The 22,422-nt window shown below is 52.8% G+C and overlaps 2 protein-coding genes across 2 annotated transcripts in view; one reads left to right on the top strand and one right to left on the bottom strand.

Annotated features, from left to right (window-relative positions):
• Positions 1 to 15,209, bottom strand: part of CLSTN3 (calsyntenin 3) — a 30,088-nt gene extending 14,879 nt beyond the window's left edge. Inside the window, exons 1-13 of the mRNA XM_043441043.1 lie at positions 14,842 to 15,209; positions 12,343 to 12,465; positions 11,782 to 11,894; positions 11,624 to 11,706; positions 9,968 to 10,176; positions 9,559 to 9,708; positions 8,897 to 9,082; positions 7,486 to 7,767; positions 6,557 to 6,669; positions 3,291 to 3,453; positions 1,657 to 1,713; positions 829 to 986; positions 546 to 694 (exon numbers count right to left, since the gene is read on the bottom strand). Coding sequence (XP_043296978.1) covers positions 546 to 694; positions 829 to 986; positions 1,657 to 1,713; positions 3,291 to 3,453; positions 6,557 to 6,669; positions 7,486 to 7,767; positions 8,897 to 9,082; positions 9,559 to 9,708; positions 9,968 to 10,176; positions 11,624 to 11,706; positions 11,782 to 11,894; positions 12,343 to 12,465; positions 14,842 to 14,905 — 1,850 coding nt within the window. The 5' untranslated portion in view covers positions 14,906 to 15,209. The remainder of the gene's footprint in view (positions 1 to 545; positions 695 to 828; positions 987 to 1,656; positions 1,714 to 3,290; positions 3,454 to 6,556; positions 6,670 to 7,485; positions 7,768 to 8,896; positions 9,083 to 9,558; positions 9,709 to 9,967; positions 10,177 to 11,623; positions 11,707 to 11,781; positions 11,895 to 12,342; positions 12,466 to 14,841) is intronic.
• Positions 15,210 to 16,199: 990 nt separating this feature from the next.
• Positions 16,200 to 21,549, top strand: RBP5 (retinol binding protein 5). Its single transcript, XM_043441044.1, has 5 exons — positions 16,200 to 16,426; positions 16,940 to 17,015; positions 17,315 to 17,493; positions 20,624 to 20,725; positions 21,181 to 21,549. Exons 2-5 carry the CDS (start codon positions 16,943 to 16,945, stop codon positions 21,232 to 21,234), a joined length of 408 nt encoding a protein of 135 aa, XP_043296979.1. The 5' UTR covers positions 16,200 to 16,426; positions 16,940 to 16,942; the 3' UTR covers positions 21,235 to 21,549.
• The last annotated feature ends 873 nt before the right edge of the window (positions 21,550 to 22,422 follow it).

The following is a 22,422-nucleotide window of genomic DNA, read 5'->3' as shown; positions in this document are numbered from 1 at the left end:
ATGACTGAGAGATCAAACCACCGCTCCTGGCACCCAACCCAGGACCTCCTCTGTCTCCTTTCACGTATCAGCCCCAGAGGTACAGAGACTAAAACTCCTAAATGCTGGAAGTATGCTTTGGTGGGAAGAGTATGTGTTAGCTGCTCAGTCATGTCTGACTCTTTTGCAACCCCAGGGACTGTAGCCCGCCAGGCTCCTCTGTCCATGGGATTTTCCAGGCAAGAATACTGGAGTGGGTTGCCATTTCCTACTCCAGGTGATTTTCCCGACCCGGGGATCAAACCCAGGTCTCCTGCATTGCAGGCGGATTCTTCACCATCTGAGCTAACAAGTGGGAAGAGTAATGAACTCATTGTTGAAAAATCTGAGTCTAGTCCAGACGCTTCTTGCAGCATTGCTGTGTCAGCTGGGCAGGTCAGTTTTCCATCCCTAAAACCAGAGGGGAGGGATGCCTTATGTGCCTAGCCGTCAGTGGCATCTAAGGGCAAGGAGTCCTGACACTGTCTGGCTCTGTTCTGTGACTTGCCTGCCCACCGGACACTCACTTGACGGCAGTGGTGAGGCGCAGGGGCCTGACGCCAGGCGTGGCAAAGCGCAGAGTGTTCATGTAAGCCACATGCTGCAGGGCATGGTTGAAGGTCTCCACATCATCCCCCTCCAGGGTGAGCAGGGACTGCGAGGGGTTCACGTGGACCTGGGCCCCAGACACAGAAAGGGCTGAGAGCAGGACTGGGGAGGGGGAGGAAGGGAGCCAAGGGGGTGGGGCGGGGCGGGGGCAGGGGGCAGGGGGCATGCCCGGAGGGAGGGGGCCAGAGGAAGGGGCAATACCTTCATGCCTTTGCCCAGGCTCTCGAAATCCCTATAGTCCAGCCCCTCCCGACATGCATAGAGGCACTCGATGACCTCACGGCTCTCCAGGCGGCCTGAGCGCACGCTGAAACCAGCCAGGTAGCCGTGGAAGTAGTGGTGGATCGGCAAGGGGTCTCCTAGGGCAGGAACACAGGGGCGGACGGGAGGTGAGAGGTCAGAGGGGAGGGCGGAGGAGGCCCCAGGTAGAGGAGGCTGAGAACAAGACAGAGAAAGAGCAGCAGGCTGGAGAAAGACGGAAAGGAGCCAGGGAGGGCTAAAAGAAGGATGGATGAGAGGCAAGTGAGGCTAAGGGGAGATGGGAGAGGGAGAAGACAGAATAAAAACCGGAGCAGAGGGGGAAGGAAGGCGAAAAATAGAAGCCACAGGAGGAGAAAGGCTTCCAGGATAAAGAGAAGAAGGAAAGCAGGACCAAAGGGAGGAAAGAGACCCAAGGCGGAAGAGGAGAGTGCGCGAGGGGGTCTCCGCGGTGCATGCGGGGGGCGCCGGCAGGGATGCGTGGGAGCTTCAGGGATGCCCAGCTCTCCCGGCCGCGTGGCCGCCTCCTGCCCCCTGCGCTCTGCCACGCGGAAACCCTGGATGTTACTCTGTGGACAGAAGAGGACACCGGCTCCCAGCCGGCTCCATCCGGCTGCCCTCTCCCCGCCTGGTCGCGCTGCTGGGAGGCTGGGACCCCGGTGGTGCGCGAGGCGGTGAAGCGCGAGGCCGAGTAGGACCCCGCGGATGCGGAGCCCAGCGCGCCAGGCTGAGATGCGAGCTCTCCGGCCTCCAGGCCCCACATGTAAGTACCTGCTGTGGCGTCCGTACTGTTGTCGCCTCCCTTGTCCTTCTCTTTGTTCTTCTCCTCTGGGGGAGAAAGAGTGCCAGTGAGCTCAGGGATGCGGGGCCAGACTGACAGAGCGGCTGGGGAGGCCTTCCTGGGGCTGCCCCGGCCATGTAGGACGTGAACCTCTAACTGAGTTCAGCCCTCCCTTTGTCTTGTCTGAGGTTATCTCAGGCCTCTGTTATGACAAAACCCAAATATGCTGCTGAGGAAATACAGGGCTCTGGTACCACACACACACACACACACACACACCATACAAACCACATGCACTACACACATACAAATACACCACACATACAAATACACCACACACACACACACAAACACACCACATACACACATACCAGATACACACACACTGCATACACAAACATACCACATACTACGCACAGACACACCACACGCACACTACATTCACACCACACACACACTATACACACAAACCACATGCATTACATACATACACACACCACATGTACACATACACCACAAACATACCACATACACACATACCACATGCACACACTACATACACACCACTTAGACACACCACACACACACACACACCATACAAACCACATGCACTACATACATACACCACATCTACAAATATACCACACACACACAAACACACCACATACACACATACCAGATACACACACACTACATACACAAACATACCACATACTACGCACAGACACACCACACGCACACTACATTCACACCACACACACACTATACACACAAACCACATGCATTACATACATACACACACCACATGTACACATACACCACACAAACATACCACACACACACACCATACAAACCACATACACTACATACATACACCACATATACAAATACACCACACACAAACACACCACATACACACATACCAGATACACACACACTACATATACAAACATACCACATACTACACACAGACATACCACACACATACTACATTCATACCACACACACACTATACACACAAACCATATGCATTACATACACACACCACATGTACACATACACCACACACACAAACACACCACATATACAGACACTATATACACACCACTTAGACACACAACATACACAAACATATGACACACTACATACAGACACACCACACACACTACACACACACAAACATACATACTACACATACACACCACATACACACACACATACACACACACACACACACATACACACACACATGCCATCCCAGAAGGAAAAAATGAAAGAAACAGCTTAAAAGTTGGTAGGTTGCTGACTCTCTGCGGGGTTACTGTCCTCCAGCAGAGGAACAGGCTGTGAAATTAAGACGGGGACAGATCAAAGTATGAAGCGGCTGCAGGTACAGAAAGTGAGATACTGGTGATGCCTGAGTCAGAGGGGATGACCAGTCCAGGAGGCAGGAGACCAGAGGGGCGGTGGTCTCCTCCAGTGGAGAGCTTTTCCAGCCTCCCTGCCCAACTTCAGGGAGACGAGGTCATAAGGTCAAGCTGCCCTTGCTCCTCCACCAACCACTGGGCACCTCTACCATGAGCACCTCCATGGAGAAGCTCAGGGTTGAGGCAGGGGGACTTACCAGCCCAGCAGGCCCCAATCATGAGCGCGGGCTCCCTTCGGGGTGGGTGGATGAGACCATTGTCGTGGATGAGGGCGGGGTCGAAAGAGATGCCATCTGCATAGAGTGTGACCGTGGGGAACTCGAGATTCAAAGCATAGTGGTGCCACTCGTCATCGCAGACCTGAGAACGGGGAAGGGCAGGAAGCCCTCGGTTACTGCATCCCCAGGAAGGAGCCCCAGGCACTGGCCCACCTCCTGGGGGGCAGGAGACAGTCCTTCATATTCCCTGGTCTATCAACAGGGCTTGCTAGTGAATTGCTGCCGACCCAGCTCAAGGAATCCTTGCCCAGAATGGATCAGGCTCAACCTCATACCTAAACTACCTAAAATTCCACTCTTTCCATAAACCTTTAACTCCATCAACATTCCTAAGAGGAGCACCACAGTGTCCTTTGGCAGATGCTGCCCATCCCAAGTCCAGACAGAACTAAAAGCTACGGGTTTCTGTGCAGTTTTCTTTAGTCTCCATTTCCACACATCATTCCCATCCTCAGTCTTTCTTTTTTTTTTCCTTTTTAGATTTTTTTGATGTAGATCATTTTTAAACTCTTTATTGAATTTGTTACAGCATTGTTTCTGTTTTATGTTTTGTTTTTTTGGCCCCAAGGCATGTGGGATCTTAGCCTCTCCACCATCTCCACCAGGGATGGAACCTGCACCCTCTGTGCTGGAAGGCAAAGTCTTAACCACTCGACCACCAAGGAAGTCCTCCCAACCCTTTTTCATGTGTATTGTTGCAACACCCTCCTCTGAGCACTTACGCTCAGTTCTCTCTGATATCCTCCTCCCATAGTTCCCAAAGGGATTCCCTTCCTTTTTTCAATGTTTAAATCACTACCAAATTTAATGTTGTCAAACAGTATTCACTAACAAGTCATTATTCTTGAAAAGATTGGATTCGCCTCACTTCACAAATGTTCCCAAATATAAATGACAATTATTGAAAAATCATAGCTAATTGCAAATTAAATACATTACTTGTAACCAATCTTTTCAGAAGCAAAATTAGAAAAATTATTAATACTTTTACAACAGAAACTTATTGTTAATTAAGAAATACATCCCAAATTTGGTGGAGCAACACCTGCAAAATTTAGGACTCTTTTTTTTTTTATTGGAGTATAGTTGGTTTACAGTGTTGCATTAGTTTCAGGTGGTGATGTTATTTAGTCACTAAGTCCTGTCCAACTCTTTTGCAGACCCATGGACTGCAGCCCTTCAGTCTCCTCTGTCCATGGGATTTTCCAGGCAAGAATACTGGAGAGGGTTTCCATTTCCTTCTCCAGGGGTTCTTCCCCACCCAGGGATTAGACCCACGTCTCGGGCACTGGCAGGCAGGTTCTTTACCACTGAGCCACCAGGGAAGCCCCAGTTTTAGGTGTACAGCGAAGTAAAGTAGTTATACACATACATATATAAAAGGACCTTCTTAACATGTGAATCTGATCAGGCCGCATCCCGGCTGTAAACCTTTCAAAAGACTTCCCATCTCTCATAGCACAAAGTGAAAACGACTTTAGCTGACAAAGTCCACCGTACACCTGATCACTGCCTAGCTCTCCAGCCTCAAACCCAGTGTCTGCCCTTTTCACTGGGCCTGGCCCTCTTTCCACGCTTGGAACATGCTGGAAACTTTTCTGCCTCAGGACTTTTGCATCTGCTCTTCCCTCTGCCTGGATTCTTCAGGATGAGCTTACATTTCGCTTCCATCAGGCCTCCCCTGAACTTTCGATCTGAGATGACTTCTCCTCTCCTTGCCTCCTATTCTCTACCTCAGTTCCTTGCTTCTTCCTTCAGAGCATTAGCACAATTTATCATTTTTATTATGTCTGAAAAGTGAAAGTGTTAGTTGTTCAGTCAAGTCTGACTCTTTACGACCCCATGGACTATAGCCCACCAGGCTTCCCTGTCCATAGAGTTTTCCAGGCCAGAATACTGGAGTGGGTAGCCATTCCCTTCTCTAAGGGGTCTTCCCAACCTAGGGATCAAATCTGGGTCTCCTGCATTGCAAGTGGATTCTTTACCATCTAAGCCACCAGGGAAGCTCTTATTATATGTCTGCTTACTTTTAAAAATCTATCTCCCCAACTAAAATGTAAACTCAATGAAGGCAGAGATTTCATTCCATCTTAGATCGCATTGTATCCCCATAACCTAGCAGAATGGCAGGGCACTTATATTTACTAAATCTTTGTTGAATAAATAAGGATAAATAAAAGAAAAATAGGAAGAAGAATGTTACCAATATTAGCAATGTGGGGGAAAGATCGAGAAGAAGCAGATGGCAGACTATCTCTTTAAAAGAGTGCCACAGAAAACAGAAGCTTTTGTAGGTAGCCCTCAATTATCCAGTTTGTGGGTTTTCATTCCCCTTTCTCTCTCTTCCACTTCCTGCCTTTTTTCAGCCATTTGCTTACTCAGCCACTCCACCAGGGCTTACAAGAAAAACAGAAGGAGATGGAAACTCAATTAGTCCCCATGGTACCTGTGGTCAGCTTGGAGATGAATAAAGAAGAGGCTGCAACTGTTAGCTCAAGAGATTTTTTTTCTTTTTTTGATCATTTTATTTATCCCTCATTATCATGAATAATAGTGAGAATTTATATACATATATGTGTTCAATTGCTCAGTCATGTCTGACTCTTTGCGGCCCCATGGACTGTACCCTGCCAGGCTCCTCTGCCCATGGAATTTTCCAGGCAAGAATATCGGAGTGGGTAGCTGTTCCCTTCTCCAGGGGATCTTCCCAAACCAGGTATCAAACCCAGGTCTCCTGCACTGCAGGCAGAGTCTTTACCATCTGAGCCACCAGGGAAGCCCAAAACCCAATCTAGGTACCCTAGGTTACTTATTTCCTTGATTACAACATGCTAACTGCTTGAGAGTTTGGAATCCACACTACTAAGTTTCCAGATAAGAAAGAGATGAAATAAAACAAGAGGAGACGGATGATTGGTTGGTTTGGTGTAAGCAGTAATTTGTTCCCTACTTCCTTTTAACCCAGGAGTGCTTTCTGCAGGAGACAAGCCTTGGGAAAAGAGAACCAGAGAATGGAGCCAGGGCAGAGGGGCAGGGGGATGTAAGAATAGTCAGGAACTGAAAGTGGAGATTGAAAGAAGGGGCTCAGGGCAACCCAGGAAATGCCCAGCCCTGCCCTAGGACCTCCTCCCCTGAAAGCAAGTTACACCCACCCAGCTTTCCCAGGAGCCTGGCTCCAGCCTCACCTGCTCCAGCTTCCAGAGGAACTTGACTGGCCGGGCACTCTCAAGTAGAGGCCAGTAGAGGAAGGCAATTCTGCAGCCGTGGACAGTCAGCGAGTAGTGAGAGAAGCCGTCCTCTGAGGGCAGAGGATGGGGACAGGAGTCAAACACAGTGCTGGAGGCAAGAACAGCTCAAAGCGCCAGAAGGGAGGGCTCCCTGGATTCTCTTTATTCCTTCATTCCTTCAGGTTCTCTCTGTCTCTAATTCTCCAGAATCTGTCACTCTCTCTCCAGCTCTCTCTGAGACTCACACACATACACACGGAGTCCAGAGTTGGGCTTTTCTCAGGCACTCTGATTGGCTGAGGGGAGACAGTGACCAGCCTGCCCCTACCCAGAACTTCACTGTTTCTTTGGTTAATACAAACTTCGTGGGTAATGATCCTTTTCAGATCAAGAGACATGAGCTCCAAGAAGAGGCAGAAATGAAAGAGTAGGTCAAGGCTGAGCCCCCCTGAGAGGGACATCCCCCTGCCATAGAGGGAAGGGGGTCCTGGAGGCTGGAGCTCACGGCCCTTATAGGAGGAGGACAGGGTGGTGGTGAAAGGGAAAGAATGGGGCACAGCATTACTCAGGCTCTTCCATTTTGATAGGGGGCTTTACGGGGAGCAGACTGGGGGAGCAGTCTACTACACGGGGGATGCAAGGCGATCAGGCAGCTACAAATGAGAAGGGCGGTGAGCAGTCCCATCACGCTGAGAGCAGTAGGATCCTGCTGGGATCGTGAAACCTGCTGGGACTGTGAAACCACTGTGAAACCCAGCACTGCCATCTTACATACGAAGGGAGAGAGAAGTGACCCACCCACAGTCACCAACTGGACCGTGACAGAGGGGGAACACGAAGCCAGTTCCCCCCTCCACGCTCAGACGGGTGCCCCAAGGAAGGCTCACCATTCTGGACGGTGTTACACACGATGGTTTCCTCTTCCTTCTTGCCCTTGTTGGGAGTGACACCATGCTTCATCCAGAAGGACAGGGTAAAGTGGTCACTGAGGCTGTCCGGGGGCCCGGAGCCCAGCCCCGCGGCACCCCCCAGGGGCACCTGCACCGCCTGGGTGCCGTTGAACCAGTAGATGAGGCTGCTGTCCTGGCTGTAGTGCACCGAGAGGCCCGCCGTCCAGTTGGCACTGGGGCCGGGCATGGGCAGCAGATCCACCTCCCCGGGGGCCGCGCCTGCAGGAGTCCCAGAAGCACAGGTGTCGGAGCCGAGAGGCGGCAGATGGGGGACAGGATGCAGGCAGGAAAAGATCCCCTATAACTACTTTCACCACCTCCTCTGGCCTTTCAGAGATGAGAAAGGAAGGGCTAGGAATAGCTCTCCAGTGACCTCAGCACCTCCAGCTCTTCATCGCTCCCTGCCATTGTTCCATATTGTATCTGGTGATTTTCTTGGGCCACAATCATGCACGTTTGCCAACCACAAGTTTATGTGCTCTTTGGGCCACAAGAGACAACCACAAGCTACAACCCCCGTAGATATAGACGTCTCTGTGTGCTATGCTAAGCCGCTTCAGTCATGCCCAACTCTTTGCGACCCCATGGACTGCAGCCCACCAGGCTCCTCTGTCCATGGGATTCTCCAGGCAAGAATACTGAAGTGGGCTGCCATGCCCTCCTCCAGGGGATCTTCCCCACCCAGGGATCGAACCTGAGTCTCTTTTATGTCTCCTGCATTGGCAGGTAGGCTCTTTACCACTAGCGCCCCCTGGGAAGCTCTGATATATATACATCTATGGATGGGTTTCCCTAATAGCTCAGTTGGTAAAGAATCCGCCTGTGATGCAGGAGACCCCAGTTCAATTTCTGGGTCAGGAAGATCTGCTGGAAAAGGGATAGGCTACCCACTCCAGTATTCTTGGGCTTCCCTTGTGGCTCAGCTGGTAAAAAATCCACCTGCCATGCAGGATCCCTGGGTTGGGAAGGTCCCTGGAGACGGGAAAGGTTACCCACTCCAGTATTCTGGCCTGGAGAATTCCATGAACTGTAAAGTCCATGGGGTCACAGAGAGTTGGACACAACTGAGCAACTTTCACTCCACTTATGGATGGGCAAAGGAAGATGTAAAACAGATTCTTTTTGTCTTTGGTGGCACAGCATGGCTTGCAAGATCTTAGTTCCCCAACCAGGGATTGAACCTGTGCCCTCTGCAGTGAAAAGCATGTAGTCCTAACCACTACACTGCTAGGGAAGTCCCAAGACAGATTCTTAAGAGAGGTAGAGGAGGGTTGGGAAAAGGCTGGGGGAATGGGCGATGGGCACAGGCAGGGAGGATGGGGGGAGGGCCACAGGGGATCACACCCACCACAGAGTTTCCGCAGCGCACGCTCTGAGTAGTTGTCACGGTCACAGCCCTTGGCCACATGGCTGGTCTGCAGCTCTATGGTGGCCTGAATGTTCCAGAGAGGTTCATCACAGGTCTCCAGGCGGATACCAGGGAACAGAGCCAAGCTCCCAGCGCCTGGTGCATATTCAATCCTTTTGTTCCAGCCTGCAGGGGTGAGAAGGAGCAAGCAGTGGGGCAGAGCCGGTTAAGGCAACCCTTCCTACCCATTCTGCTCATATTCACTGATGGTCTCAGGTTCCTATGAAAATGGCCAGCCAGGGGAGACAGCTACAAGCCTGCCCCCCAAATGTCGTCGTTCAGTTGCTCAGTCGTGTCCACCCACATGGACTGTAGCACGCTAGGCTTCCCTGTCCCTCACCATCTCCCAGAGTTTGCCCAAGTTCATGTCCATTGAATTAGTGATGCCATCCAACCATCTCATCCTCTGCGTCCCCTTCTCCTCCTGCCCTCAATCTTTCCCAGCATCAGGGTCTTTTCCACTAAGTCAGCTCTTCGCATCAGGTGCCCCCCCCCAAATATCCGTCCCCACTTCCTAGCCTGGCCCCTGTGGTTGTCAGAAGGGAGGAGGAGGGAGACCAAGGGGAAGGATGGATCACGGGCCCCGGTGCGTAGCCCCTCACCTTGCCAGCTGGGTTTACACGTGGGCTTCACCTGGATCTCCACCTCGGCATCGTCCGCCGCCCGCTTCTTCCCACAGTCATAAGCTGTCACCGTGAACTTGTAGAGCTTCTCACCACTGTACTGTAGCTTCTCCGTGTTCTCAATGTTCCCTGGGGTGGGGGACAGAGAGGGTCAGGGGCACCAAAGCAAGTCTGGGGGAGGACTCGGGAGCTAACTTTAGGGCAGCAGGTGAATTAGGCAGCAGGAAGCAGGCAGGAAGGAATCTGGGGAAAGAAGTTCCATGTCTGGAAAGCAGGGTGAGGAATGAGCAGGTGAGGGGCAGAACAAGTGGAGGGCGCAGCCCCGGGGCATCACGAGGGAGGTGGGCGCTCAGGGCTGAGCAGCTGGGGTGGCAGGGACTGGACTCACCATCGTTGTCGATGAGGAAGGGGGTGTTGGGCGTGAGGATCTCGTAATAGCAGATCTGGCTGTACTGGGGGGAGCAGTCGCCGTCGATGGCTTCTACCCGAAGGATGCGGTCATACAGCTTCCCCTCGGTCACTGCCGCACGGTACAGCCGCTCCACAAACACTGGGGCAAACTCGTTTACGTCGTTGACCCGCACGTGCACGGTGGCCCTGCGGGCGCCAGAGCAGGAAGAGAAGGAAGAGTCAGCCACAGATGGGGGTCCACACCGGAAGCCAAGGAGATGGAACCAGTGTGACCCAGAGCCTGGTCACGTTCATCTGACCCCCACCCAGGGGTACCAAGTACCACAAAGAGAGAGGAACCTCAGGAGAAAGGGTGACTGATGTACATGGTGAAAATGACCCTGGGGGCCATCAGTGGCTGGTTTTGATGACTTCTGTACAGAATATTAAAGGATAGGATGGCAAGACATGTGAGACAGGATTCTGAATCCAGCACGTTGTTTTTTCATGAAGTCAGGTCCAATCAAGGCAGATGCAGAGTAAAAGCCAAAATAAAACCAACCATATTCAGGGAAGTAGCTTCCCCAGTGGCTCAGCGGTAAAGAATCTGCCTGCAATGCAGGAGAAGCAGGAGACACAGATTCGATCCCTAGGTCTGGAAGACCCCCTGGAGAAGGACATGGCAACCCACTCTAGTATTCTTGCCTGGAGAACCCCATGGACAGAGGAGCCTGGGGGGCTACAGTCCATGAGGTCGCAGAGTTGGACACAGCTGAAGCAACTGAGCACACACACAGATTCAGAGAAGTGGTTTTGTACCAGAGTCTCAAGTCATCTGAGGTGTGCAGTGAGCTGTGGCCGCTTCCCACTCCGGCCCCCATAGGGCAAGCAGAGGAGGCGGGGGTGGGGCGAAACCCTTCATGCTGAGCCCTGCCCCCAGCCCAGATCCAGGCACCCAAAGCCCAGAGGCAAAGGTCCTGTCTCCAAATGGGAAATTGAGTCATAACGAAAAGCAGTTTATATCCAGCGCCTCATAGTGACCCGGGAGTCCTGACCGCCCACCTTCCCACCATTCTCAAGTGAGAAGTGAGCTGGGAGCAGATAGAGGTAGGAGTCCCGGGTCCCAGCCTCCTTCCTGCCCACTCTTACCCACCGCTGTGCATCTGCATGGTGCACGTTCTATGTGTGAGTGCGGCACACACAGTGCCGGGCAGTGGGAAGGAAGCCGGGTGCGTACTGAAGTGCCATCCTCCTCCTCACTCTCTTAGTATCCTGTCTCTGTGTATTGAATCCTTTCCCAACTGGCAGGCACTGCAGTGCCTGCTTTCGACACAAACCATCTCCTTTCATCTTCACAGTGACCTGAAGAAGCACGCATCATCACTGCTCCATTTTACAGACAAGGGAAAGCAAATCCAGAAAGACTAAGAAGCTGTCCATGGTCAAAAGAGATAGAGCCCAGACTGGGTCCCACTGAGCTTCACCACATGCTCCTGTCTCCCTTGGCTGAAGGCTCCTAAACCCCATGAACAAAGAGGGGAGGGGGTAGATCGTCAAGACGGTGAGGACAGAGGGAAGGAAGGGGCCTGGTCGTGGGGGGCGGGGGTGGGGCACCTGCAGCAGAGGGCAAGGGCAGGGGCAGGGATGTCCTCACTTGTGGGACTTCTTGGTGTTGGCCCCGTCCGGGCCCTCGCCACAGTCATAGGCCTGGATGGTGAAGGTGTGCTCCTTCTGGGCCTCGCAGTCCACCGGCTCCTTGGCCCGGATCAGCCCTTCTCCTGTCTGGATGGTGAAGGTGTGCTCCTTCTGGGCCTCGCAGTCCACCGGCTCCTTGGCCCGGATCAGCCCTTCTCCTGTCGCCTTGTCCAGGATCACAGCCTCAAAGGGCACCCCAGACCCATGGAGCCGGAAGCCACAGATCTCACCTGGCCGGGGGCAGGGGGTTGGGGAGGTAAGGATGAGGTTCCTGCTCCACTTCCAGGGTCTCCTTCCATCGCTCGCCAACCTCCCCTCAGGCCCCCACTTCACCTCTCCTCCCAGACCCAGTCCTTTTTCTTGCACATGGAAAAGCATTAATTATCGAACATTCACTCCAACCCCAGGTTCCCTGAGCGACAACCTCTGAGCCACCAGCTCTGAGAGCTGGCAAAATCTGGATGCGTTAACCCCTGCCTGCCCACATCCTCCTCTGACTCCCTTTACTGTGCCACTGATCTCCACCATCGCCCGGCTCCCTCCTGGAGCCTCCTTCTTCCGCGTTGCCCAAGTCCTCACTGCTCTCCCTCCCAGGACCTCCCCCCTCCTCCCTTGCCCCTGCCCTCCCGCCCACTTCTCTCTGTCCCACCCACCCTGCCCTGCCCCAGCCCCACTTACCTGCATAGCGCAAGGGAGCATCCTTGTCCAAAGCAAAGAGCGGTGGGTTCAGCAGGACCGTGTTGTCATTCTCCATGACGATGCCTTGGTATTCTGCCTCGATCCATGGCTTGTGCTTGTTGGCTGACCCCGCCCCCAGGGAGAGGAGAGGAAGCACCTGTGAGCTGGCCCTCCACAGCCACACAACCCTTGTTGACCTAAACAGTACACTCCAGGCTCACCACCCTCTTCAGCCCCTGCAGAAGTGCCTGCAGGAGGAAGGGCTGAGGGCAAGAAATCAGCCATGAAAGGAGTCAGAGGGCCTGCAGGAGGTCACTGGATAGACAGTTTCCATGGCAACAGCCTGCCCTGGGGGGAGGAAGAGATCCTGCCATCTCCCCTGGGAAACTGTCAAAGGATGGAGACTTTTCTTAAGCATTTCAAGTGCTGGAGTGTGGACGTTGGGCCTCCAGGGAGCAGCAATGGGCCATTAGAGGGCCCTGGGAAAGGGAGGGGATAGATTAAGGGCAGAGTGGAGATTAGGAAAAGAAGACTAGACGTTTCCTGAGGTCCTGTTGTTGATCCTCTCCACCACGACCACCACCCCATTTCAGTCCTGTTCCCTTCTTCTCCTGGCTAAGCCCCATTCTAAGGCCGTTCTCCCAGAGGAGAGGAAAGAGGAGAGAAGGGAGAAGGGAGATATATAGGACAGAGGGAGGGGGACAGAGAGGGGCAGGGATGGAGCAAAGGAATCAATGCCAAACAACTGGGCCCAGCAGAGCTGGCATCCTCAGGGATTATCGAACTGGCCTAGAAACTCGACAAATCCCCTCCCTGCTTCTCGCTCTCACACCCAAAAGAACACACTCATAATCATAACCAGCTGACTCCTATGTCCCCCAGAAGGCCACCAAACCTCACACGCCCGGAACCCCCTTCTTACGGAGTCATGGCTGAGTCCTAATTCTCGCCTATCCCACCCCTGTTCCCTTCAACCACCAGGCAATCCATGACAGGAGTGCAACCCACTCAGCCTCCATGTCTCCTCAACCACTACCAGACTCAACTCAATCCCGTCTCCTCCCAGGACCAAGTGCCCACTCGCCATTGGCTCTGGGGAAGGTTCAGTGGGCTCCATCCCCCTCTACATCACCCCCAACCCCAACTTCCACTGCCTTCTCTATCAGATCCCATCAAGCCAAAGCGCCAAGCTCCCAAAGCACATCCACAAGGGCCCATCATTGAGACCTGAAGACTTATCGTCAAAGAGAAACTGAGTCACCCAAAGGACACTCATCCCCAGCTTGTCATGGTGAGCGAGAAATCCTGATTTCCCTTCTTTCCTCCAGTGACACCCCCAAAGCCTTCTGGTATCTCGTATGCCTGCCCCTTCCTCACTGAGGACCACCACAACCCCCTTCCCTAGGGGCAGAGGAGAAAGCCACAGATGGTGCCTAGGAGGCAGCACAGGATGTGTCGTTACTAAGAAGCCCACTGAGGTCAGAGGCTGAGCTGAAGATGGAGAGGCTGCACACAGCTCACCACCACCCCTGGCCCTGCCGCCTCTCCCGGGCCTCCCCGCTTCCTTCCTCTTGGCCCCTGACTCTCTCCTTCTGTCCATCTCCTCTCACTGACTCCTGGACTCCCTGCCTCCTCCCTCCTGAGCTCTTCCCCTCACCCACTCCTCACCTGTTCTTCCTGATTTCTCCCCCTCTCCTTTTGCCTCCACCTTGACCCTGGTCCATCCCCTTCTCATCCCCTCCCACCTTCACCTCCCTTCTCCTTCTCCCTTCCCCTCTCCCCACTCATTAGCACCCCCCCACACACACACACACACACCTCTGCCCTTTCCTGCGGTCTCCACCTAACTAAACCCTTGGCCCTCACCCCCTGCCTCTCTCCTGGCCCCTCTAACGGCCTCACCCCAGCTAAATTTATCAGCCGTCTGCCAGAGAGGGCAGCTCTGGTAACCCTCAGCCCAGCCGTGTATGCAGGCGGAAGGGGATGGATGCAGAGGAACACGCCAACACATACGTGCTCCGAATTGCTGAACTGCGGGAACAGTTCCTCCCCGGGATGAGATGGAGAGGGACCAGATGGATATGGCCACACACCCTCAGCGCCGGCACACCCCGTGAAACGGGGACCCGCCCAGAGAGGTCCATCACCCCCCTCAGGGACAGGTCCTTCTGAGACCCGAGATCGCTCCAGCAGGGAGATATAGTGGGGGGTGGGGTGGGGGGACAAGATACAGACCCCAGGATGGGAATGGGGACCAACCTGGGAGCAAGAGAAGCACATGGGTAGAGACGGACCAGAGAGGAGGGACCAGAGAGAGGTTCTGGGGATGCCAGCCAGAAGGGAAGGGGACAGGTCTGAGAAAATGGATGGGAAGGGGGATGGTGCGAAGAACCACCTGTCGTGTCCCAGGGAGCCTTAAAGGGCGCCTGCCCGCCGCAACCCCCACATCGCGGGGCCTGAGACCCCCCTCCCTCTGTGCCCCACCACCACCACACTCACCTTTGTTACAGGAGCTGGAGGGGAGCAGGGAGGCCAGCAAGAGGGGAAACAGCAGGGGGGTCATGGCGTGGTGTAGGCAGGGCAGGGCCCCGATTGCTCTCCCCCAGAGCCTGGAGCCCTGCTTGTTCCACCTTGGACAAGGGATGCAGGGGCTCTCCGAAGAGGGGAGGGGAGAGGGCAGACAGCAGGGCAGAGACTGAAAGGAGCCTGCCACCCACCCTAGTCCATAGGGCAGACCCGGGCAGACCCCAACCTGGGTGGCTGAGCAGGGGGGAACCGGCAGTGGCTGCTTCTCCTCCGTTCTGGAGCCGGGCGTCCTCACTCTCTCTCTCTCTCTCTCTCTCTCATTCCCACCCCATCCCCGCTACTGCAGGATGACGTCAGCACGGCCAGGCGAGGATTGATGGGGCCGCTGGCCAATCGGGTGGCTGGGGGGGCCAGGTGCTGCAGGGCGGGAGGGAGCCAATGGGACTGGGGAGCAGGGGCGGGAGGACGTGTTAGGGCTTTTTCCCCTGACTGCAATTTGGGGGAGCAAGGGAACTGCGGGGGCTAGGGAGGAAGCTGGAAAGCCGTAGAGGAGGTGGGGGGAAAGAGGGACGGGGAGAGGATCGCGCAGCTAGAGGCCCGGGGGTGGGAAGAGGAGACGTCAAACGGAGACCTGAGGGAGGCGAGGAGGGACAAGTATCCACGTCACCCCACCACCACCACCACCACCAACTCTGCATTAACCTCTTTTCACAGCCCGTTCCATCAGCAAGACCCTGCTGGGTGCCTCCTGGGAACCGCCAAGTAAAACCCACAACCTGAGCCCCAGAGATGCTAGCCAAAAGGTCCCAGGCCCGAGTCTCTGAGGAAGCCAGTGGGTGGTCAGCAAGTCGGTGGACGGAGCCCTGGGACCCGAGGAAAAGCGAGATGTCTGTGCCCCACCTCCCCCACCCACCCCCACACACCTGTCAGGACGGTTCACCGCCAAGTGAACTTTTTTCCTGCTGTCTACCATGCCTGCCTCCCTCTCCCCAAATTTCTCATCTTAAACCGTGTTGACCCAAACCACCCTAGTTGGTTCAGAAGCCAGAAAAGTTGGTAGGTCTGAGAGGCAGAGAAGAGTGCGGTGTAGTGTGGTGGGGAGGGGGGAGGGGAGGGCTAGAGCACACCACCTCCGCCTCCAAGGGAATACATCTGGGAAGCATGGATTGTGCAAGGGCTGGGGAGGAGGGTAGGTGATGGTGCCATCCACGACTCCAGAGGGAGAGGGGAAATCCCTGGGTCCCAAGCCAAACTGTAGAATTCTCCAGAACAGCCAGCCAAACTCCTCCCTCACCTTCTGCTCTAGACTTTGAACTCAGCAACTCTGACAGCCCCCTCTGCAATTTCTCTGCTTCCCTTCTCACTGTCCTGCAGGACAGGGTCCTGAACTCCAGCGTTGGGGCCCCAGCTCAGCAGAGCAGTGTGACGAAGCTGTGGGGGCCAGCTCGAGGATTTTCTTCACTGGGGCTCCCAGCCAGCTGGCTGTCTGCACTTCTTTCCCCACCTCCTCCTCCCCTTCATACCTTTTGGGATCCCTGACCCAGCCCCAGGATCTCAGGTGAGATATTGTTAGAACTCATCCCTGGGTGAGTCCGAAAGTTCCCTCCCCGCCATCCAGTAAGATTGGCTCCCTCCTGGGGGATTGTACCCCCCTAGGGGCTCCGGACAGTTCCCAAGCCTTCCACACATGGGCTGGAAGCCAGAACTGACCTTCGGAAAGGCTCAAGTGTTGCCTGACTGACAGCCCCCAGTCTTGGTCCAGGTTCCTTCCTCAGGAAGAGCCAAGGTCAGGCACAGCCTTGCCAAGTCCCCTGCCCATCTCTGGGACTGCGGTCACCAATCTCACGCTCATCATGGGGGAAGGAGGGAGGAAATCTGGCAGGAGCTCTTATTGCAGCAGGGCCCCGGTGCTATAAAAACCCTGGTAGCTCGGACCTTACACAGGCTGCCTCAGTGTGTGCAGAGCCTGGCTGGGAGACTCCCAGCCCCACCTGTCAGAGGACACCCCCTGCCTCCTTGCCCACTCTCTTATATTCTCCTGAAATCTTGACTTCTACCTTGGCCTGCCTAGACTATGCCTCCCGACCTCACTGGCTACTACCGCTTCATCTCTCAGAAGAACTTGGAGGACTACCTGCAAGCTCTGAGTAATGGCCTTGCCCCTCTCAACCCTTTCACTCCCCTCCTCTCCTCCCCCTTCCTGCCTCTGACTCCATTGAGGAGTGGGGGGATGCTAGGGCCTGGACATGATGGACAGGCTGGGGGTAGGGGGTGCTGGCCCCTGACTTGGGCCCCTTTTCTAGCCAGGGGCATTACTAGGAGGAAGTAAATACCCAGTCCCAGACCCGGGCAAGGGGAGGCTTCCAGCCGCTGATGTGAGTGGGGAAGCCCCCGGCCCGCTAAAAGGACCCTCGCTCAGACCCTTGCTCAGAAACGGTCCCTACAGATATCAACATGGCTCTGCGGAAGATTGCCCTGCTGCTCAAGCCGGACAAGGAAATTGACCAGCGGGGCAACCACATGACGGTGAAGACCCTCAGCACCTTCCGGAACTACATTCTGGAATTCGAGGTGGGAGTGGAGTTTGAGGAGGACCTGAGGATCGTGGATGGACGCAAGTGCCAGGTGTCTTTCTCAGGCCTGTGGGAAGGGGCTGTGGATGGGCACGGGGGCTCTTAACAACTGGGGGTGAAATAAAATGACCTGTCACAGCAAGAGGAAGCGATGACCACAGCAGCCTGCCCTGGGATAACAGACTGCTGATGTCACCCACCCACACCCCGATTCTCTCCAGTGTCTCCTCTGCCCCCTCTGAGCACCAGCTGAAAGGGCAACAGGGACAGGTTACCCTCAGGCCAATGAGCAAACCTGTGCTCACCCTCTAGCCTGTGACCCTGTGGACACCATAGTCTCTTCTCTCAACCTCTGTAAATCCGCTCCTGTGCGGTCCTTTCTGCTTCTTTCGTGTTCCTTTTGACCTCCTCTGCAGACCCTAGTTCCCCTATTAATCCCTTAAACTGGGATTTTCCCTTAGTATCTTTTTTTTTTTCAATTAGAGGATAATTACTTTACAATATTGTGATGGTTTTTACAACACACCAACATGAATCGACGTTAGGTACACATAGGTCTCCTCCCTCTTGAGCCCCTCTCCCACCTTCTTCACCATCCCACCCCTTTAGATTGTCACAGAGCACTTGCTTTGGGTTCCCTTCGTCACACATCAAACTCCCACTGGCTATCTATTTTACATATGGCAATATATATATTTCAATGCTATTCTCTCAAATCATCCTACCATCTCCTTCCCCCACTGTGTCCAAAATGTCTGTGTCTCCTTTGCTGCCTTGCAAATAGGATCGTCAGTACTATCTTTCTTGGTTCTCTATAGATGCATTAATATGCAATATTTGTCTTTCTCTTTTTGACTTACTTTACTCTGTATAACAGGTTCTAGGTTCATCCACCTCATTGGAAATAGCTCAAATGTGTTCTTTTTTATAGCAGAGTAATATTCCATTGTGTATATGTACCACAGCTTTCTTATCCATTCATCTGTTGATGGCCATCTAGGTTGCTTCCGTGTCCTAGCTCTTGCAAATAGTGCTGCAATCCCCTAGTATCTTGTTCTCGACTTTCTCCCTCTTGTCTGTGTACTATCCATGGGCTAAAGCATATACACCCATGTGTTCAATGAAATCTACAAACTGCTCTAGACACAAACTCTCCAGCAGAGATGCCACCTGAGCTCCAGGGCCAAATTTCAACTGCCTGCAAAATGTTTCCATCTGCATGCCCCAAGGTCAAACACAAAGTCATTATCTTCCTACACAGACCTCTTCCTGCCTCTATACTTACTGTCTCCATCAATGGCAATAACCAGCAGGAACAAAGCCTGGGACTCACAGTTATTGCCTTGTGTTTCCTTACCTCTGTGCTCCCAACACATGCATGTATACACACTCACACACATGCATGCACGTGTGCACCACATGTAATTAGTCCAGAAGCCTTTATAACTGTTCTGCGCTATCCAATATGGCAGCTACTAGCCCTATATAGATATTTGAAATGTAACTGGTCCAAATTTGACATGTGCTATCAGCATGAAATACACACTGAATTTTTAAAACAATACCAAACAAGAGTATAAGACACCTCAGAAATTTTTTATTGATTACATGCTGAAATATTATAATATTTTAGGTTGAAAATATATATAATATAATATTACATATAATAAAATTATAATATTTTAGGTGAATAAAATATAATACTAAAATTAATTTCACCTGTTTCTTTTTTGCTTTTCTAATGTGGCTACTAGAAATTTTTTGAATTATATATGTGGCTAGCATTTAGGACTCACTACATTCCTATTGAACATCAGTTGTTTACACGGCTGTCATCTGTTTCATCCTAGCTTTTCTACCACCACCTTATTTCAGGCCCTTATTTCTCATCTCGTGCCCCAAATTGGTTCCCATTCTTGACTCTCCTCTAATCCACTCTGCCTACCATAACCACAGTACTTTTAAAATGTAAAAGTGACCATGTCAGTTGCTGACTCAAACCCTTTCAGACAACCCGCTATGTTCCAAGTAAGGTCCACACACTCCACATACCATCCAAGGGCCTCCCCACAAAAACACTAGGTTAGAGCCCCCTCACAACTATCTACTCATCTTCCTTACCTCTGTTTCTTTTCTTGCTAGAAAGTTCCCATTATCTCTGATCCAATTAACTCCCTTCCTTGAATACTCCACTCTTCCCTCTCTGCTCCCATCACCAACAGTCTTGTTGGTGTCACAGATATAACACCTACTGACCTCTCCTCTAACCGATCAAGATTCTGAACTCCTTGGAAATTCCCTGGTGGTCCAGTGGTGAGGACTCCGAGCTTTCACTGCTGAGGACCTGGGTTCCATCCCTTGTTGGAGAACTAAGATCCTACAAGCCATGTGGTATGGCCGGAAAAAAAACCGCATAAGATTCTGAACTCCTGGTTTGGGTAGGGCCTATCCTATTGGGGTTTCCCAGGTGGCACTAGTGATAAAGAATCCACCTGCCAAAGCAGGAGACACAAGAGATGGGGTTCGATCCCTGGGTTGGGAAGATCCCCTGGAGGAGGAAATGGCAACCCACTCCAGTAGTCATGCCTGAAAAGTCCCATGGACAGAGGAGCCTGGTGGGCCACAGCCCACGGGGCCACAAAGAGTCGGACCTGACTGAGCAACTCAGCACACACATAGCCTATTGGAGGTCCAAATAATGCTGTTGGAATGCCTAGTTCTGATCCACTCAGCTCTGATTTGGGGAGTTGACCCTTCATTCTCAGAGACATTGCAGCTGCCCTTGAGACTGAGAAAAAGGAGAAAAGAAATTCCTTGGTTGTCTCCCAACCAATCTCCCTTTTTTCCCAAAGTCTCCTCTGGGTCAGCCAGAAGTGTCAGAGGACAAATTCTCCATTCTTCATCACCCAACCCCCAATTTCATCTCCCCCAACCCCGGGATTATCCTGCTTCATCCCCCGCTCTACCCAAATGGTCACTGTCACACGGTGTGGGGCCCCTTCCAGTGGCCTTTAGGAGTGGGAGGGGAGAGGAGTTTTGCTGAGTCACTCAGAAGGAAAGGGCTGGAGCAAGACAGCATCTGCTGTGATGCAGAGGGCGGGGGCAGCCCAAACAGAGTAAGGCGATGCATTGGGTTGCCCTACAATGCCCCGTAGTCTTCCTTTCTTATGCTTTCTCCATAGTCCATAATCACCTGGGAAGGGGAGCAGCTGGTTTGCGTGCAGAAAGGAGAGATCCCTAACCGGGGCTGGCGACTCTGGCTGGAGGGAGAGATGTTATATCAGGTGAGTGGGATGGGGACTGGGAGAGGAGATGCTGGAGGGTGTGTCTGGGAGGGGGCCCTCCAGCTAGGACCCATTCCCTTATTCAAATCAAGTAAGTCTACTACTCCAGCCTGCCCCCTGCCAAAGAAGGCATCTTAGGAAGGGAAATGGGAGCCCTGGGAAGAATGGAGAGAGGAAGAACTCCAGTGGCCATGGTGGGCCCTGGCTGCAGGTCGGATGCGTGTCCATAAATCATGACCGGAGACATGGAGACTTAGCCACTTCAGCTTCCTGACCAGCTCCCTTCCTTCCTCTGGGGTGGAAAGTTGAGGGTTTGGAAAAAGGATACAGTTCCCCATATATCAAACACTCCAGCTGACGTATCCTGAAGGATTCAGTGGAGGTCAAGAACCTTGAGAAAGGGGAGTGGCTGGTAAGAATCTTCTCTGTCCTTATTATTCCTACTCTGCCCCCAGGAAGTGACCGCACGGGATGCAGTGTGCCAGTGTATCTTCAGGAAGGTCAAGTAACCGGAGAGGAACTGAGGGCCCCCCTCCCCTCCTGGACCACATGGGTCCCCAGATTCCTCTTGCCTGTGTCCCTTTCAAACCCAGATGGCCCCAGGTCAGCAGTCCCTGTCCCAGGCCGCTTACCCTGCCTCTGCATCCCCCCTCCCCCGCCCCATGTTAATCTATAACTTGCAGCCCCCGGGCCAAAGTCCTTTTCTTCTCACATTCCACTGCCCAATAGTGACCTCATATCCAGCTCAAGGTCTGGCCTCCTGGATGAGAGAAACACGCAAAGGGAAAGGGCCTTTGAGAATAATGAACCTCCGCTCTCTTTCATTCATTTGACCTCTTATTTTCCATCTAAGAAAGCACTCAGCTTCATGCACTGGAGCATTAGTGGAAACTCCATCCTGGTGGAACTTTTGAGAAAGAGTGACTGGACTCTCAAGAATCTAAGCTGGAGCTACTGGGGCTCTTATCTAGTTCCTTGTCCTTCTTCTTGAGAAATTCCCCAGGCTTAATAGAACCAGATCCAAGGCATGGCCCCAGCCACACAGAGTTCAACAGACATGTTGACAGACACCTAATAAGCCTTGCCCATCGTATGCTTGCATCCTACATGTTGGAAGAGGGATGGGTCAGGGTGAGACCTTTATCTGGTGCCAGGGGAGGCGGAAAGTTTCTATATAGTGAGCTGGTCTCCATGTCTGCTTTGGGAAGGACAGGCAACAAGAGGGTCAAAAAGGACTGAAAAGGGAAACGGATGAAGGTGTCCACTTAAAAATAGTCACAACCTGAAAGTTCAGAGTTATGTTTTATTTAGTGAGAATTTTTAAGACTTCAGACCCAGAAGACAGCATCTCAAGTGACACTGAGAGAACTGTTGGGGTGTGGGGGTTGTCAGTCAGGTTATGTCAAGTCCTGCAACAAGGGGCAGGCAGTCTGAACATCAAAAGATTATTGTTAGTTAAGGAAAACCAGTTATCTCAAGTTAAGGAATTTAGCTCTTTTCTATGTATGGGAAGATGCAAGAGCCTGGGCTTACTGAAAGCATTCTTTTCATATGCACCTCAGCTATCTGGGGGCAGCATCCTGAGATTTGATTTGATTTGTGATTTGATTTTCACATCCTTAGTTCCTCAATTGATGGACCGTAGGGAATGGCTGCAGCCTGACAGCTGCTGGATTGCAGGCATTGTTCTTCCTGGG

The sequence above is a fragment of the Cervus canadensis genome, chromosome 21 (assembly GCF_019320065.1).
Source record: "Cervus canadensis isolate Bull #8, Minnesota chromosome 21, ASM1932006v1, whole genome shotgun sequence".
Classification (NCBI taxonomy): domain Eukaryota; kingdom Metazoa; phylum Chordata; class Mammalia; order Artiodactyla; family Cervidae; genus Cervus; species Cervus canadensis.
Note: the sequence above shows the minus strand (reverse complement) of the source record. Positions and strands in the feature narration are given on the sequence as shown.